This window comes from Nymphaea colorata, unplaced genomic scaffold (genome assembly GCF_008831285.2).
Source record: "Nymphaea colorata isolate Beijing-Zhang1983 unplaced genomic scaffold, ASM883128v2 scaffold0551, whole genome shotgun sequence".
Taxonomy (NCBI): Eukaryota; Viridiplantae; Streptophyta; class Magnoliopsida; order Nymphaeales; family Nymphaeaceae; genus Nymphaea; species Nymphaea colorata.
In genome coordinates, this window is record NW_022205057.1 from 1 (window position 1) to 17,500 (window position 17,500).

Consider the following 17,500-nt stretch of genomic DNA (forward strand, 5'->3'; position numbering starts at 1 on the left):
AATTTATACAATCTTCATCAGTTGAATTCTGATGGAAAAGTTTCATCGATGGGGTTAACCATTTTGATAATATGTCAACCTCCATTACTTCGTGCCCGAAATTAATTCCTATGCATCCAACGAACAAAGTAAATATGGCCAATATAAGCAGGGGAAATAACATGGTATTGTCCGATTCATGCGGATATAGTAAAGTATGAGAGTCTTTTTTGAAAAAATGAGTACTAAAAGATGATCGCATGGTTCTTACATAACCGGCAATTTTATATGTATTAGAAAACGAGCAATTGGAAAAGGAGGACTTGTCATTATTATTCCTTGTTGTTAAAAGCAAATTGCTGCTAACAGGTTTGGAACCTTCTTGCCCCATATGGATATTGAATAGAAGGAACTATTTGTGTGTCCGCTGTAATTTTGAAATGACTACGTAAATGCCTTCGAAAGTAAAGTAAATACATACGAACATATAAATGCAGTTAATCCTGCTGTGTAGAAAGCTATTATCGCAAAAATCGTGGAATAAACCAACTATCATTAAGAATTTCGTCTTTGGACCAAAAACAAGCGAGGGGTGGAATACCACAAAGAGAAAGTGTACCTAAAAAAAAGTTGTTTTTGTAATTGGCATATATTTAGTTAAACCGCCATAAGAACCATGTTCTGACTCTTAGTCGGAGAATACCCAATAATGGGTTCCATGGAATGAATGATTGATCCAGACCCTAAAAACAATAATGCTTTAGAATAAGCATGAGTGATCAAATGGAATAAAGCGGCTCGATAAGAACCTATACCAAAGCTAACATAATGTATCCCAATTGAGACATCGTGGAATAAGCTAAACTTCTCTTAATATCTCTTTGAGCAAGAGCTAAGGTAGCTCCTAATAGTACCGTTATTACACCTATCAAAGATATGATATTCATTATGTAAGGTATGGCTATGAAAAGAGGAAGAAGCCGAGCTACAAGAAAAATTCCTGCGGCTACCATAGTAGCCGCATGTATCAGAGCCGAAATAGGAGTGGGTCCCTCCATAGCATCAGGTAACCATACATGAAGTGGGAATTGCGCAGATTTAGCAACTGCACCGAGGAATAATAAGAAGGCACAAAGCGTAGCAAATGAGGAATTCATCTCATTGTTATTAATGATCGAATCATTGAATATTCGAATAAATCCTGAAATTCGAAACTACCTGTTATTAAATAAAAACCTAGGATTCCTAATAATAAACCAAAATCCCCACACGATTGGTCACAAACGCTTTTTGACAGGCATTTGCTGCAATTGGTCGGGTAAACCAAAAACCTATTAACAGATAGGAACACATTCCCACTAGTTCCCAAAAAATATGGATTTGTATCAATTGGACTAGTAACTAATCCCAGCATCGCTGTATTGAAAAAACTCATATAAGCAAAAAATCTCAAATATCCTCGGTCATGAGACATATAATTATCACTATAGATAAGAACCAGGATTCCAACAGTAGTGATTAATATCGACATAATAGAAGTAAGTGGATCAATCAAGTAGCCGAATTCTAAGGAAAAATCACTAGTGATGCTCCAAGACCATAGATATTCATAAATTGAGCTACCATTGATTTGCTGGATCGCCAGCTTAGTGGAAAAGACCATAACTATACTTAACAATAAAACAGCGGGAAAAGCCCATATACGACGAATATTTTTTGTTGCTGTCGGATTAAGCAGGAGTTCCAATCCTATTAACATAGTAACTAGAAGCGGAACGAAAGGTATAATCCATGCATATTGATATGTGCGTTCCATAACCATAATAATAAATTAAATCAAACCTTTTTCCTCTATTTTCTTCTAATTAATTATATTAATTATTGTTCCCAATTCACATTCATCACCAGTTCTTATTTATTTTTTTTTTAACACAAACCAAATAAGGATACGAAAAGAATATTCTTTTTTATTAATCTCGCTCTTCCTCGACTATTAAAATTTGACCCAGGAGTTACAATTGAATTGGTCAAATGATATAATTAAGCAAATTATTGCTTAATACTAGGGGTGAAGTAATTATTAGCTTTTGATATGGATCATGAGATCCGCAAATAACTCAACCCAACAAGATCTTTTATCCAAAATCATTAACTAATTTAAATTTAATTTGAAACTGATTGATTGGCTTCCACCAGAACTTGTGGGAAATTCTATGATACTTGTAACCTCCCATATGGGTGAAGTAAGAAGGTGAAGTAAGAGGTTACTTAAATTGCCTTAATCAAGTTCAAGTAATGTTCAAGTAATGGATCATTGAACAAAAGTATTATTCGAATCGTGGGGGCGCTATGCTTTAATGGGATCATTGGTAGAGAAAATCTTATTGTTTTATCTCATGTAGGTAATTAATTTCTGGTTATTGTTATTAAATGTATTACGACGGTAGGTATATGTAGGTTATATATGGTCTATTTGAAATAGACTGAGATAGGAATTGTAACCTTTTATTTTATTTATTTTTCTTTTATATTATTTATCTGCGGGGGTCGATTTCATCGGTAGTTGATACCATCGATCCTAATGAATGGAGATATGAACAATTAGTACAATTTTCTTCTTCTGAGATTTTCATTGTATGCAATAATAATGATAATGAATACTTCAAAAAGAGAAAAAAGATAACTATTTTTTCTATGAGAGTTATACCTAGCGAATCGAATCTCCTTTCTTTTATTCTCCAACTTGAGTTTGAGTCCCTAGCAATAATTTAGTTTAGTCCCTATTATATGCTATATGCGCATATTTGTATGTTATGAAGAAATCTATAAACTAAATAATAGATATATGAATAGAAAGAATTAATGATCTATTTTGAACAATACATGTCTTTCACATTCAACTTAGAAAAGTTCATTTTTGCATGGCGGTTCCAAAAAAACGTACTTCTATATCAAAAAAGCATATTCGTAGAAATTTTTGGAAGAGAAAGGGATATTGGGCAGCGGTAAAAGCTTTTCTTTAGCTAAATCCATTTCTACCGGTTATTCAAAAGGTTTTTTTGTACGACAAAAAAAATGAAATAAAAAAGCAAAGAATAAATAATAATGTGATAAGAAACCCTTCAAATGATCTAAATCAACATCAATCAATGATTGGATAAATTAATGATTCTGTATCATATATTGGGCCCTCAAAATGGCACTATTTGTGTTTTAAAGGGCGTTATTAGACGCAAGATACAAGGTTCAATATAGTGAATAGAGTGCATTTTATATGATTTGCGAGATGGGGATTGCCATTTTCCCCATCGATTCACTATTTTCCCCATCGATTCACTATTACTAAGCTTTAAGGTAAGCTAGTAACAATTATGGAACCTTCAAATATTGACTTGAATGGCTATTCTTCGATTGATTCAATAATCATCTATTGCAATTGCATTGAACCTCTCAATATCGACGATTGAATATGCATGAGTTAGTATTACTTCGAACAAGCCGCCATGGTGAAATCGGTAGACACGCTGTTCTTAGGAAGCAGTGCTAGAGCATCTCGGTTCGAGTCCGAGTGGCGGCATTCTCTAAAACAAAAAAGGACACAACGGATCCTTTAATTCGATACCATATTTACATTCGGTAATTAAGGAAGGGTTCCCTTTTTTTATAACTATAAAAACAAAAAATGATTGTTTATGATATTTGCAACTTTAGAACATATATTAACTCACATATCTTTTTCGATCATTTCAATTGTGATTCCTACTCATCTGATGACCTTGGTCTATGAAATTGTAGGACTATGTGATTCGTCAGAAAAAGGCATGATAGCTACTTTTTTCTGTATAACAGGATTATTAGTTACTCGTTGGATTTATTCGGGACATGTACCATTAAGTGATCTATATGAATCATTAATGTTCCTTTCATGGAGTTTCTCCCTTATTCATATAGTTCCATATTTTAGAAACTATAAGAATTTTTTCAGTAAAATAACCGCCCCAAGCGCTATTTTAACCCAAGGCTTTGCCACTTCGGGTCTTTTAACTAAAATGCATCAATCCGCAATATTAGTGCCTGCTCTCCAATCCCGTTGGTTAATGATGCACGTAGTATGATGTTGTTGAGCTATGCAGCTCTTTTATGTGGATCATTATTATCCATAACTCTCCTGGTCATTACGTTTAGAAGAAAGATAGATATTTTCGGTAAAACCAATCATTTATTAATTAGTTCATTTTCTTTTGATGAGACCCAATACGTGAATTTTTCGTTTAGAAATTATCACAGGTATCAATTGACTCAGCGATTGGATTCTTGGAGTTATCGTGTCATTGGCTTGGGTTTTACCCTTTTAACTATAGGTATTCTTTCAGGAGCAGTATGGGCTAATGAGGCATGGGATCTTATTGGAATTGGGACCCCAAAGAAACCTGGGCATTTATTACTTGGACCGTATTCGCGATTTATTTACATACTAGAACAAATAAAAGTTTGCAAGGTGCAAATTCAGCAATTGTGGCTTCTATGGGATTTCTTATAATTTGGATCTGCTATTTTGGGGTCAATCTATTAGGAAGAGGGCTACATAGTTATGGTTCATTCACATTAAACATCTAATTGAAGAAAAAAACTGCAGATACATAGAAAGATTGTACACATACCCTTTCATTCTCATATACCCCTCTCATATACCATAATATTATTAACCATAATATTATTATCTCATTTATACATTATATGTATAAGGTGAAAGATATATATGTAATCAGAATATCTGTAGTTAAATAATAAAAACTACAGATATTTCTGATTACAATTTCCTTCATTTAATTGCATTTTGACTTGATAGAAGGAAAAATCTTCTTTTCCTTTTGATTGGTCTAGCCAACGATTGATTTGTTGTAAACAGCAGTGCAGGATTATTGGATTGGATCTTCTGTGCTGCCCATAACCATAAAAAAATCCATCCATGAAAGCTACCCATGAAAGTAATTAGATAGAATAGTTTCTACCTTGTCAACTGATAGTGAAAGAACGAAATCTGGATAAATACCAATACCTATTATAGGTAAAAGGATACACATCAAAATAAAGATTTCTCGTGGTCCAGAATCCACAAAGTGAGACTTGGGAACATTGAATAACCTGTATCCATAGAACATCTGGCGTGACATAGATAATGAATAAATAGGAGTTAATATCATTCCAATTGCCATTACAAAAGTAATTAGTATTTTTGACATTACAAGGTATTTTGGGCTAGTAATTATTCCCAAAAATATCACAAATTCTGCAACAAAACCACTCATTCCTGGTAATGCGAGAGAAGCCATTGAGAAGCTACTGAACATCGTAAAGATTCTTGGCATTAGTATAGCTATTCCCCCCATTTCGTTAAGATAACGAAGACGTATTCTATCATAACTTGTTCCTGCCAGGAAAAAAGTGCAGCACCAATAAATCCATGAGAGATGATTTGTAAAATAGCTCCATTGAGTCCCGCATCGGTTATAGAACTAATTCCTATTATTATGAAACCCATATGAGATACGGAAGAATAGGCTATTCTCTTTTTAAATTGCGTTGACCAAGAGAAGTTAAAGCTGCATAGATTATTTGAATAGTCCCTACTATCATCAACCAAGGAGAAAATATGGAATGGGCGTGGGGTAATAATTCCATATTGACCCGAACCAACCCGTATGCTCCCATTTTTAATAAGATTCCAGCTAGAAGCATACATGTACTGTAATGCGCCTCTCCATGGGTATCTGGCAACCATGTATGTAAAGGTATGATCGGTGATTTGACAGCATAAGCAATAAGGAAACCCAATAAAATATTATTTCCAATGCCACGGGATACGATTGATTAGCTAATGTTTCAAAATTTAATGTTGGTTCATTGGAACCATATAAACCCATACCTAGAACTCCCATTAAGAGAAAAATGGAACCTCCTGCAGTGTACAAAATGAACTTTGTAGCTGAGTACAGACGTTTCTTTCCTCCCCACATGGATAAAAGTAGGTAAACAGGAATTAATTCTAATTCCCACATGATGAAAAAAAGTAAGAGGTCTCGAGAAGAAAATGATCCTATTTGACCACTGTACATTGCTAACATCAGGAAATGGAACAATCGCGAATTTCGGGTAACTGGCCAAGCCGCTGAAGTAGCTAAAGTAGTGATAAATCCTGTCAATAAAATGGGTCCTATAGAAAGTCCGTCGATTCCGAGTCTCCAGTGAAAATCAAAAATATTTATCCAGTTAAAGTCTTCTTCCAATTGGATTAATGGATCGTCCAATTTAAAATGATAACAGAATACGTAGGTCGTTAGAAGGAGTTCAAATAAGCAGATACAGATAGTATACCATCGAACTACCTTATTTCCTCTATGAGGGAAAAGAGCAATTAAGGAACCCGCGGATATGGGCAAAACAACAATGATTGTTAACCAATAAAAATCACTCATAGTAAAGACAAAATACACTTTGATTTGACCAGAAAAACCCGCGCTCGGATTTTTTATTTATCGAGTACGGGTTTTTGTCGGTAAAGAGGAATCAAATGGATTCAAGGGGAGTTTTTGTAACGTATTAATAAGCTAGACCCATGCTACGGGTTGTCTCATGCCATAAATAAACCCGTATACTTAAGAAATCCGTTGGACAAGCAGATTCACATCTCTTACAACCTACACAGTCCTCCGTTCTTGGTGCGGAAGCAATTTGCTTAGCTTTACATCCGTCCCAGGGTATCATTTCCAGGACATCTGTAGGACACGCTCGTACGCATTGGGTACACCCTATACATGTATCATAAATCTTTACTGAGTGTGACATTAGATCTATTAATTTTTTTTGGAACGTCATAAATTTCGGTCTGGTAGCTTTAGTAAATGATTAAATATTTTGGCACCAGACGAATCGGTGATTAGACCATAAAGTTTTGTTAGAAATCTATTTCTGATCTGTTCATGAGATAGGCCCAAGATACTTTGATCTCTTATCTTTCATCAAACATGGTCATATCAGTCAATACACGTTTTGCTAATCTATAAATGAATTATAGTTATATATAATAAAGAAAGAAAACGTATAAAATTTATTGTACTCTTATTCCTAATCCATGCTTATGATCCATTGATCCATAACGTGAGTCGAGTGTCTATTTACTTCTACAGAGTGACATAACGTATATGTCTTTATATATTTTATTTGAGTAAAGGTTCCGACTACCGACTATTTTATTTATTCAATAAATTTGATTGATTGATACGAGTTGATTTTCTGTTACGATAGATCGAAGAAACAATAGCTGGTCCAATAGCTGCTTCGGCGGCTGCAATAGCGATAACAAAGATCGAGAAAACGTCTCCCTTTAATTGGCGACTATCAAATAAATCAGAAAATGTTATGAGATTCATATTAACAGCATTCAGTATAAGTTCAAGACACATAAGTGCTCTAACCATGTTTCGACTTGTGATCAATCCATAGATACCAATAGAAAATAAATAGGCACTCAAAACAAGTACATGCTCGAGCATCATTGACCAACTCCTCGTCAATCTCGATTCATTTCAATATAAAACAACAATTCAACTGATTCGATTAATTAAATGAGAAGATTCTACTGAATCTAATTCAATTATCAATCCATATAATATATATAAGAAATACAGTACCAAAAAAGACACTGAAATGGGTCGTCGAACTAACAAAAACTTTGAAATATGTCTCATGAACAATATTCCAATTTAGGGTGGACAGATAGATGCGATAACAATTACACGGAGGTTGCTTTATTTTATTTGGTTGGTTTGTTATTTCCAATTCTAAGTATCTATTCCCGGCGAGCCATAGCAATTGCGCCCACTAAGGAAACTAAAAGGATTATAGAAATCAGTTCAAATGGAAGATAAAAATCTGTTGATAAATGAATCCCAATCTGTTGAACATTACTTGTCAGGTCCTGTTCTATGATCTGGTTTGATCTTGTAGTCCAAATAATCCCGTACCATGACGTGTTTGGGATAGTAGCAATTAGTGAAAAAAAAATACTTGTACAAACTAGCGAAGTGAATCCATCTCCGACAGTCCAAAAATGAAAAGAATTGTAATATTCTGAACCATTCATAAACATCACAGCAAATAAGATTAAGACATTTATGGCTCCCACGTAAATAAGTAGCTGCGCAGCAGCTACAAAATAAGAGTTCGATGGAATATAAAATAAAGATATACAAACAAGAACCAATCCCAAGGAAAAGGCAGAATAAATTGGATTGGTAAGTAATACCACTCCTAGACCTCCTACTATAAGACCTGATCCCAGAGATACTAAAAGAATATCATGTATTGGCGCAGGTAAATCCATTATGTGTTAAATAAGCGATAAATAAGTCAAAATATCTCATGATCTTACTGGTCGGGAAAAAGTGGGTTACCCTTTTTTATATCTAATAGTTCTTACCCCAGCGTGGTGTGGGTTTATGTAGATTGAGTTAATCAATTGAACGGGCCAATCTTGCTTTTGTCTTTAGTCGAAACAGAGTTCGTAATTTCATATTTTTAATTAAACAAATAAGGGCTATGGCTATAATGGCTATATATATTTATATATTCAAAAAGTAGTTATAATCCTCACAAATCTAGTTATTCTTTGTCTGACATGAAAGAAACTTACCTACTTTTGATCAAAACTTAGTCTTATTTTTAATTTAATTGGTAATCGTTCTTGAATCAAGGGGTTTCTCCATAGATATTTTTATTGGAGTTGAGTTCATAATTGTTCGAACTGTGTAATCTCCAATTACAGACATTGGTAACCGACCCAAAGCAATTTGATTATAATTTAATTCGTGACGATCGTAGGTGGAAAGTTCATATTCTTCAGTCATTGATAAACAGTTTGTGGGGCAATACTCCACGCAATTACCACAAAATATACAGATTCCGAAATCAATACTATAATTAAGCAATCGTTTCTTTCTAATATCTGTTTCTAATCGCCAATCAACAACAGGTAGATCTATCGGACATACGCGAACACATACTTCACAAGCAATGCATTTATCAAATTCAAAGTGGATTCGCCCACGGAAACGCTCTGATGTGATCGATTTTTCATAAGGATATTGAATAGTTACAGGTAAACGATTTGCGTGAGATAAGGTAATCATGAAACTTTGACCAATGTATCTTGCAGCTCGTACTGTCTGTTGACCATAATTCATGAACCCAGTCACCATAGGAAACATATATCGTGAATATCCATGAATAATTTGATGTTTCTTTCTCTTGCTTGAGAGAGGATAAGAATCTGGAATATCCTATTCTGTTATAGCGAAACAAGTTGGGAAGAAGTTGTCAATAATAGATTACCGAGAGCAATAGGTAAAAGAGATTTCCACCCAAGATTTAATAGTTGATCCATTCTCAGCCTAGGTAAAGTCCATCTTGTTGAGATAGGAATGAACAGGAACAAATAAGCTTTAGCTAATGTAATGAGGAGACTAATTGTTGTTCCAAAGACTTCACTAGTTTTATTTATTTCGAAAAGTTCAGTAATTGGTATATATGGAATAGGAAGATTCCACCCTCCCAAGTACAGAACTGTTACGAATAATGAAGAAACTAGTAAATTGAGGTAAGAAGCAACATAAAATAAACCAAATTTGATACCTGAATATTCAGTTGATAACCTGCTACTAATTCCTCCTCGGCTTCCGGTAAATCAAAGGGCAATCTCTCGCATTCTGCTAGTGAAGAAATTATAAAAACTATGAACCCTATAGGTTGACGCCAAAGATTCCACCCCCAAAAACCATATTTTGACTGCGCCTCAACTATATCAACCGTACTTGAACTGTTAGATAATCATAGTCGATGATAACATCACTGTTCCCATCTCTATTCCAGAACCGTACATGAGACCTCAGCTTCATACGGCTCCTCAATGGTCACGAATAAATCTAAGGTATGCTTCGGTATTACATCGGCATACCATAGGAAAAAAGAAAGATGAATCAAAATGCTCATAAGTGAACTAGACCAGTGGGATTCTGTCCGCGATAAGATAATAACAAATAAAAAGTACACTTCTGAATCCATCTCATCCTTTATTCTTTTTGCTGAGTTTCTTGTTCAGTAATAACTTAACTCGATCTTTCCATAAGATACAATAAATAGTCAATCCATTTTTCCTTCCTGTTCTTCTCTTCTTTCTCAGAAGGACTATACTATATAAATAAAGGATTACTTCGTTCCTGATAGTTATTTTTAAATCAGTGGATAGGAGCTATACTCTGGATCGGGATCACGGGGAAGTACTTTTTGATCATTTCTACCAACTTCAAGCCCTCATTATGACTCCTTTTATGTAATGTCAAAATATCCGTTTGGATACGTTACATTATCTCCATTACTAATCTTTTGTGTACCTTGGTGTTCCTAACCGTCCACTCAGTTTTGGTGGATCCTCGGTATGGTAATAAATACAAGAGTAAAAATTCCATACAGTTGATCTTTTGCGCCCGCTTCAAGTCCTGATGGCTAATCGATACTTGGGGTAAACAGCTTCCGCTGCTTATGTTTAGCTCCACTTTACTCTCGTACGTAGGTAATGAGACTCGATCTTCTTACTGCGAATTCATAAGCAGTTTTGTTTCACTCATATAACTATCTGGTTTAGTTCATAGATCCCAGTGATGAATAAAAAAGAGTTCTATCTATATATTCAATCAACCAACTTCTTTCCTAGAAAAAGCAAAGAAAGAGGTAGGAGTGCGTATTCCAACGAATCACACGTAGAGATATTGATAACACACATGGAGTTAACGGTATTTCATAACTTATAGATTGAGCAGCAGCTCGTAAACCACCTGAAAAGGAATATTTATTATTTGATCCATATCCGGACATAAGAAGTCCGATAGGGGCAATACTTGAAATAGCGATCCATAGAGAAACACCTATACTGAGATCGGTTAGTACAAGGTGATGGCCAAAGGAATTACTGAATAACTCAGTAGAATTGATACGACCGCTACGGATGGGCCGACACTAAATAAACGAATATCTCCTCTAGATGGAAGAAGATCTTCTTTGAAAAGTAGTTTGACCCCATCCGCTAGAGCTTGAAGAATGCCCAGGGGGCCGGCATACTCAGGACCAATTCGTCGTTGTATCCCTGCAGATATTTTTCTTTCTAGCCACACAATTACTAATACCCCTATTGTGATTCCCAATACAAGAGTAACAATAGGTACAAGTAACCATATGAGCCCATAGGCCTCTTTTGAGGATTCCGATCTGAAAAAAGAATTGATAGCTTGTGCTTCTTCAATTATCATTTCAACGATCAACTTCTCCCATAATGATATCTATACTACCTAGTATTGTCATAATATCAGCCAATTTCATTCTTTTAACTAGCTGAGGAAGAATTTGCAAATTGATGAAACCGGGTGGACGTATTTTCCATCTCCAAGGAAAAACACTATTATCTCCTATCAGAAAAATACCTAATTCTCCCTTTGGGGCTTCTACTCTCACATAAAGTTCTTGTTTTGACAATTCAAAACTGGGAGAAGGCTTTTTACTAATGAATCGATATTCAAAGTCGTTCAATTCTGAATCTTTTGTTCCAGCAAAGCGTCGGAATTCTAAATTTTCATAAGGTCCCCCCGGAATTCCTTCCAGAGCCTGTTGAATAATTTTGATGGATTCCGTCATTTCGCCAATTCTTACTAAATAACGAGCTAATGAGTCTCCTTCTTTTTGCCATTGGACTTCCCAATCGAATTCATCATAACACTCATACCGATCGACTTTACGAAGGTCCCATTGGATTCCGGAAGCTCGTAGCATTGGTCCTGATAAACCCCAATTTATGGCTTCCTCTCCCCCAATAAAACCTACCCCTTCAACTCGTTCCAAAAAGATGGGATTGCGCGTAATAAGCTTTTGATATTCAACAACTCCCGTTAAAAAATAATCGCAGAAATCTAAACATTTATCTATCCAGCCATGAGGTAAATCAGCAGCTACCCCCCCGATACGGAAATAATTATGCATCATTCGCATACCTGTGGCAGCTTCGAATAGATCATATAACAATTCCCTCTCTCTGAAAATATAGAAGAAAGGAGTCTGCGCACCGATATCGGCCATAAAAGGTCCAAGCCATAACAAATGCGAAGCTATACGACTCAACTCCAGCATAATTACCCTAATATAGCTGGCTCTTTTAGGTACTTGAATATTTCCCAATTCCTCAGGTGCATTAACGGTTATTGCCTCCGTGAACATAGTAGCTAAATAATCCCAACGTGTTACATAAGGTAGATATTGTATAATTGTTCGGTTTTCCGCAATTTTTTCCATTCCTCTGTGTAAATAACCCAATATGGGTTCACAGTCGATAACATCTTCGCCATCTAGAGTAACAATGAGTCGAAGAACACCATGCATTGACGGGTGGTGAGGACCCATATTGACCACGAGGAGGTCTTTTCTTGCGTCTGGTACAGTCATATGTTTTTATTCTCCGATTCCAATTCATTATTCCATTTCTCCGATCCCAATTCATTATTCCATGAATTCCTGAAAATGAAACGAGGTTCATCCAAATTCAAGATCTAATGAACCGAATAACTCAAACGAATTTCCAAACTAACCAGTTTTTGGTTCTCGAATACCCAATTGACCAATTAATTCCCTATAACGCACTCGATTTTTCTTTGATAAATAAACCAGCAGTCGTTGGCGTTTCCCCAGAATTTTCCGCAGACCCCTCTGAGATAAATAGTCTCTTCTGTGCAGTTTCAAATGTGAAGTAAGTCTCTCTATCTTATTGGTAAAATTAAATACTTGGAATTCAACAGAACCCCTTTTTTCTTCTTGTGGAATAACGGATATGGGCGAATTCTTTACCATACAAATAAATTCTTCTCTTTTTTTCTTTTTGTTCCCACGGATATAAATCTTCCCAATCAAGAATAATAATACCATTTATTTTGTTCTGGTGTACACAATAATCTGGATTGATTCATATATTACTCTTTTTTCTATCAAACAAATCAAAATGAATATGAATAAATAATAACAATAAATTTATTCAGATACAAAGGGATGGTATATTCCTGGGCTCACGAAACAGAATGAAAGGGAAAGGGACCTAAAAAGATTCTGTCGATTCATTCCTAGGTCCAATTGATATGTGACTGAATCTTGTGTATCAGAGTCTAACTGACTGAATCTTGTGTATCAGAGTCTAACTGACTGAATCTTGTGTATCAGAGTCTAACATAAGGTATGTATTTATTTGCATGTTCTCATATACCAGGCGCGTGATAAAGAGGGAAATTGATTGTAACATCAGCGAATTCCAAATTGCTTATACATATGGATCCTTGACATACTGAAACGACTCCCATTATTGGTATCAAACCAATAACGATTCATACAGGCTAAATCTTCTAATCGATGAGTGGGCCAAAGAAACACTTTCCATTTTAGAGAGTTATTTGTATCTGTATCAAAATGCTTATCCCTATTTACAAATTTCTCAAACCCCTGCGCATTAGTCTTAGCTCTATTGCAAAATACTGGATTCTTATTCACAAGGTTCCTATTTCGGTAATTGAAACGGCTTATAATTCTCAATTCTCTACGATGGCTAGGAGATAAAATATGTTCAGGAACAAGCAAATCATAATTATTATTGTCCCCATTCACACGCACTCCTCCGTGTCGTGCAATCGAGCCATTCAAGTCATTCTTATCAATATGTTTTTTTACCTGGTATCCTCGATTAGTTTGGTACTGAACCTTATGGGTCAATGAAATAGCTATGGTTTGATACATAATCGAAATTCCATCCCATTTGATAGACAAACGAACCGGTTCAACAATAAATATTCCCCTTTTTATCAATTCTGGAAGAGACAAATCCTTATTAATCAGCATTACATCTAGACCCATTTCTCCTCTTTGAATAGAGGATATAGCAATTTCATTCGGATTCATAAGTCTAAGCAGTAGACAATATACCTTGATATTATTGGTCATTCTTTGATTGAAAGAATCACCCCATCGGAGTTGAAAAAGAAAATATTTTTTCAAAAATAAGTCTAGTTCCGCTTCCTTCTTGCTCTTGAATTTCTTTTTCTTTCTGCGTTTCTTAATATCTGAACCCGCGGAATTTGCTCCAACATCTTTTTTTTGGTTTCTTATATCAGATATAAGATTTCCTTGGTGCTGTCGTTCTTTCTCGTCCCGGTTCCCATTCTCTAATTCAAGATATCCCTTTTGATTAGATTCTACTTTTGGTTTTGGATTAAATCTTTCTTTTTGATTAGATTCCACCTTTGGATCTATATAAAGATCGCTTGTTTTGTTTCCATGAAAATCAAATAGAAGCAATTTGATTGGTATGATCCACGGATTAGTCTTATATCGATCGTAAAGCGGCACAAATTCTGGTAAGAACCAAGGGCGCAGATTCGATATAGTATGATCTAACATTTGTTCATTCATTCCCATCCAATCAAAAAATAACTCTTTTTGCTTTGTTTGGATTTCTTGATGAATTCTGATATAAAGATAAAGAATATCTTTCTTATTGGTCCCAGTCTTAGTAGTTTTCTTTTTTTTATTAATGAAAGTTCTGATACCCGTACTAGTCCTAGTTTCAATATTGTTTCTAGGGTAAAAATTGGTGATTCTCAATTCCAAATATTTTCTATCTAGATTTGGATCCCTATCAATTGTATATTTATCTTCTAGGCTATCATTTATAGTTGTAGCATAAAACGATTTGTATTTATGTGTATTGTAATTAGAAATCTCTCCGTGCCTGTTTACTTGTAATGGTGATCCATAAATATTGGAGTCTTTCACATCTTCATAATTAAGATATTTATATGATAAAAGATCATATCTGTAGTGTTTTTTAATTTTTTTTTCGCAACTCGGACTCTTCAATAAGTCCAATTTATATTATAATAATCCTTTTTACCGGAATGAATTAATTGGTCTTTTCTTCATATGAACCCAATTTTGGTGAGTCGTTATTTTTAATCGTAAAATGCTGATTGACTTTCTTTCTCCATTTTAGAGGTGCTAATCTAGACCATTTGTCATGGGAGAAATTGTATTGATAATGGCTCTTTAACCAGTTTTTCCATTCACTCATTCCAGAATTCCGCAGTTTCTTGTGTTTTGATTCTGAATCAAATATTCCTCGTGTATGGAAATAGTCATGGAAATAGTCTTTTATTCTATCCTTAATAAAAGGATATGTTCTGTAGTAATGAAATATGGATTCTGACTTATATTTGTTACTAACTTGGGTTTGCAATAATTTGTAAAACACATAGGCTTGAGACAAAGAAGATAAGTCGCAGTAAATCGGTGAATTACTATCACTACTTATATTAGTAGTATAAGTAGAAAGAGATTTTACAGTCGAAATGAAGGGAATTATATTTGGATTCGTTTCATTAGTATCCTTTCCTTTATTTCGTCATTGTAAGTGTATCCATTTAAAGTATTTTTTGTTGAGTCAAGAAAAAATTGTGCATTGATCCTGTAAATGTTAGTGATACATAGAAGGATACCCATGTATATTCTTTCAATGAAAGATTTCATAAAAGAGTTCCATTTAGAGATTAATGGGGCACTTCTTCTTTTTTTAGATATTTGAAAAATATGTTTCCGTGATTCGGTTCTTTTATTACTAAAATTTCCCTTGTTAGTACTAATATCTATATCCTCAATATCTGGAGTTAGAGGTTTTTTTTTCTTGTCTTTTCTAATCTTTTCTACTTGATCCCAGATTTTGGTTGTCTTATCAGCCAGATCATTAATTTTTCTTTCTATCAGTGAATCATTTGTCCAATCTCCGGATACAATTATAATGGGTGATTCATGGATGATTTTTTGGAATCTTTCTCATTTTGACTTGGTTCTTCATTTTGACTTGGGTCATAGACTCGCGTCACTAAGAAAAAGAGTTTCTTCACTTTTCTTTTTATAAATAGAACTATTTTGATAATCCATCTTATTTTTTCGTTGAGAATCTTTAGAAAACCTTTTATGTTGTCTTTTATAATTCTTAGAAAGAAAAAACCTGTCTTTTTGACTTTTCTAATTTTTTTTTCGAGTGTTTTATTAATGGGTTCAAAAAAGAAAGGTTTTTTCGGGGAGAGCCAAAGGGGACTTCTGTTTCCATCCCCCAGATCGTTAAAAAACAGAAATTTTTTTGTTTTTTTCTTAGATCCTTATGATGGGATCGTAGCTTTTTTCTATGCCAAGGTTTCAGAGAGAAAGGAAATAGGATTTTTATCTGAATACCGTCTGTTAACCAATCTTTTGGAAATTCTGTTTCCGATAATTGAACACCATTATATGTGCATTTGACATGCATTTCCCTACTCCATTCGGTCAAATCTTCATACCACTCAGGGAATTGAAATAATAACATACGACCAATATTTTTAACTATTATCAATGAAGGTAATATGATGTATTTTCGAAGAATCGAGTGGGTTACTAATATGGAACTCCTTATTGCTTGAGCAAATATAATATTATCCCAAGTTTCTGCTATTGCTATCCGTTCCTCCTCCTGTCTTTTATCCTCTTTTCTTTTATACTCCTCTTCGTGTTCTTTCTCCATTTTCTCTTTCTCTTTTGCCCCTTCACCCACATAATCAGATGTTTGTATTTTTGGGCTTTTTTCCTCCATCCAATTCCTAAAAATGAGGTTCATCATCCTTGAGATATCAAAAGAAAACAAAGGTGTTTTGTCTATTCTGTCAAAAAAAAGGGGGAGTGTACATCTGTTTGAAACATTTCCCAAGTGACTGTTTTACGTCTTTGAGCCCGCATCGACCCTTTGATTATATCACGACGAAAATCTGATTGTTGCGAGTAACGTATCAAGGCCATTTCATGTTCTTCTGCTTGATCACCATTTCCTTTTCCTCTTTGATCACCATTTTTGGCTTGATCACCCTTTTTCTTTTTGGCTTGATCACCATTTCCTTTTCCTCTTTGATCACCTTTTTCGACTTGATCATCACTATTTTTTTCTTGATTACTATCGGTGGTATTACTGATATTATCAGTAGTATTATTGATATTATCATTGGTATTAATGATATTATCAGTGGTAGTATTGATGATATTATCATTGGTATTAATGATATTAGTATCCTCATCGGTATCAGTGTCAGTATAAATTACTACACGTTTGGCTTTTCTTGAACGAATCCCGTGATCCTCTGTGGATTCTTCCTGATCATCTTCTTCCTCCTCCTCCTCCTCCTCTTCTTCAAAATCCAAATCAGAAGTCAGTTTGTATAACCATCGAGGAACCTTTTTCTTAATTTCTTCAATTTGAAGATTACTCATTTTTTGATCATTCGGATCAGCTCTAACCATATCGAATACTTTTTCTTCTCCCCCAAAAGCAAATTGTTTGAAACGAGTTCTTGATTTCTCAGCT

At 34.6% G+C, this 17,500-nt stretch overlaps 2 protein-coding genes and 2 pseudogenes across 2 annotated transcripts; all 4 read right to left on the reverse strand.

Annotated features, from left to right (window-relative positions):
* Positions 1–9: 9 nt before the first annotated feature.
* LOC126409551 (NAD(P)H-quinone oxidoreductase subunit 5, chloroplastic-like) lies at positions 10–1,795 on the reverse strand (annotated as a pseudogene).
* Positions 1,796–4,884: 3,089 nt separating this feature from the next.
* On the reverse strand, positions 4,885–6,502 carry LOC126409550 (NAD(P)H-quinone oxidoreductase chain 4, chloroplastic-like). Its single transcript, XM_050075499.1, is given in 4 exon segments — positions 4,885–5,425; positions 5,428–5,556; positions 5,559–5,813; positions 5,816–6,502. Coding segments are annotated over 4 exon segments (1,494 nt in total). The 5' UTR covers positions 6,456–6,502; the 3' UTR covers positions 4,885–4,955.
* Positions 6,503–11,001: 4,499 nt separating this feature from the next.
* On the reverse strand, positions 11,002–12,538 carry LOC126409549 (NAD(P)H-quinone oxidoreductase subunit H, chloroplastic). The gene has a single exon (XM_050075498.1). It carries the CDS (start codon positions 12,520–12,522, stop codon positions 11,341–11,343), a length of 1,182 nt encoding a protein of 393 aa, XP_049931455.1. The 5' UTR covers positions 12,523–12,538; the 3' UTR covers positions 11,002–11,340.
* A 770-nt stretch (positions 12,539–13,308) lies between these two features.
* Positions 13,309–17,500, reverse strand: part of LOC126409548 (protein TIC 214-like) — a 5,947-nt pseudogene continuing 1,755 nt past the window's right edge.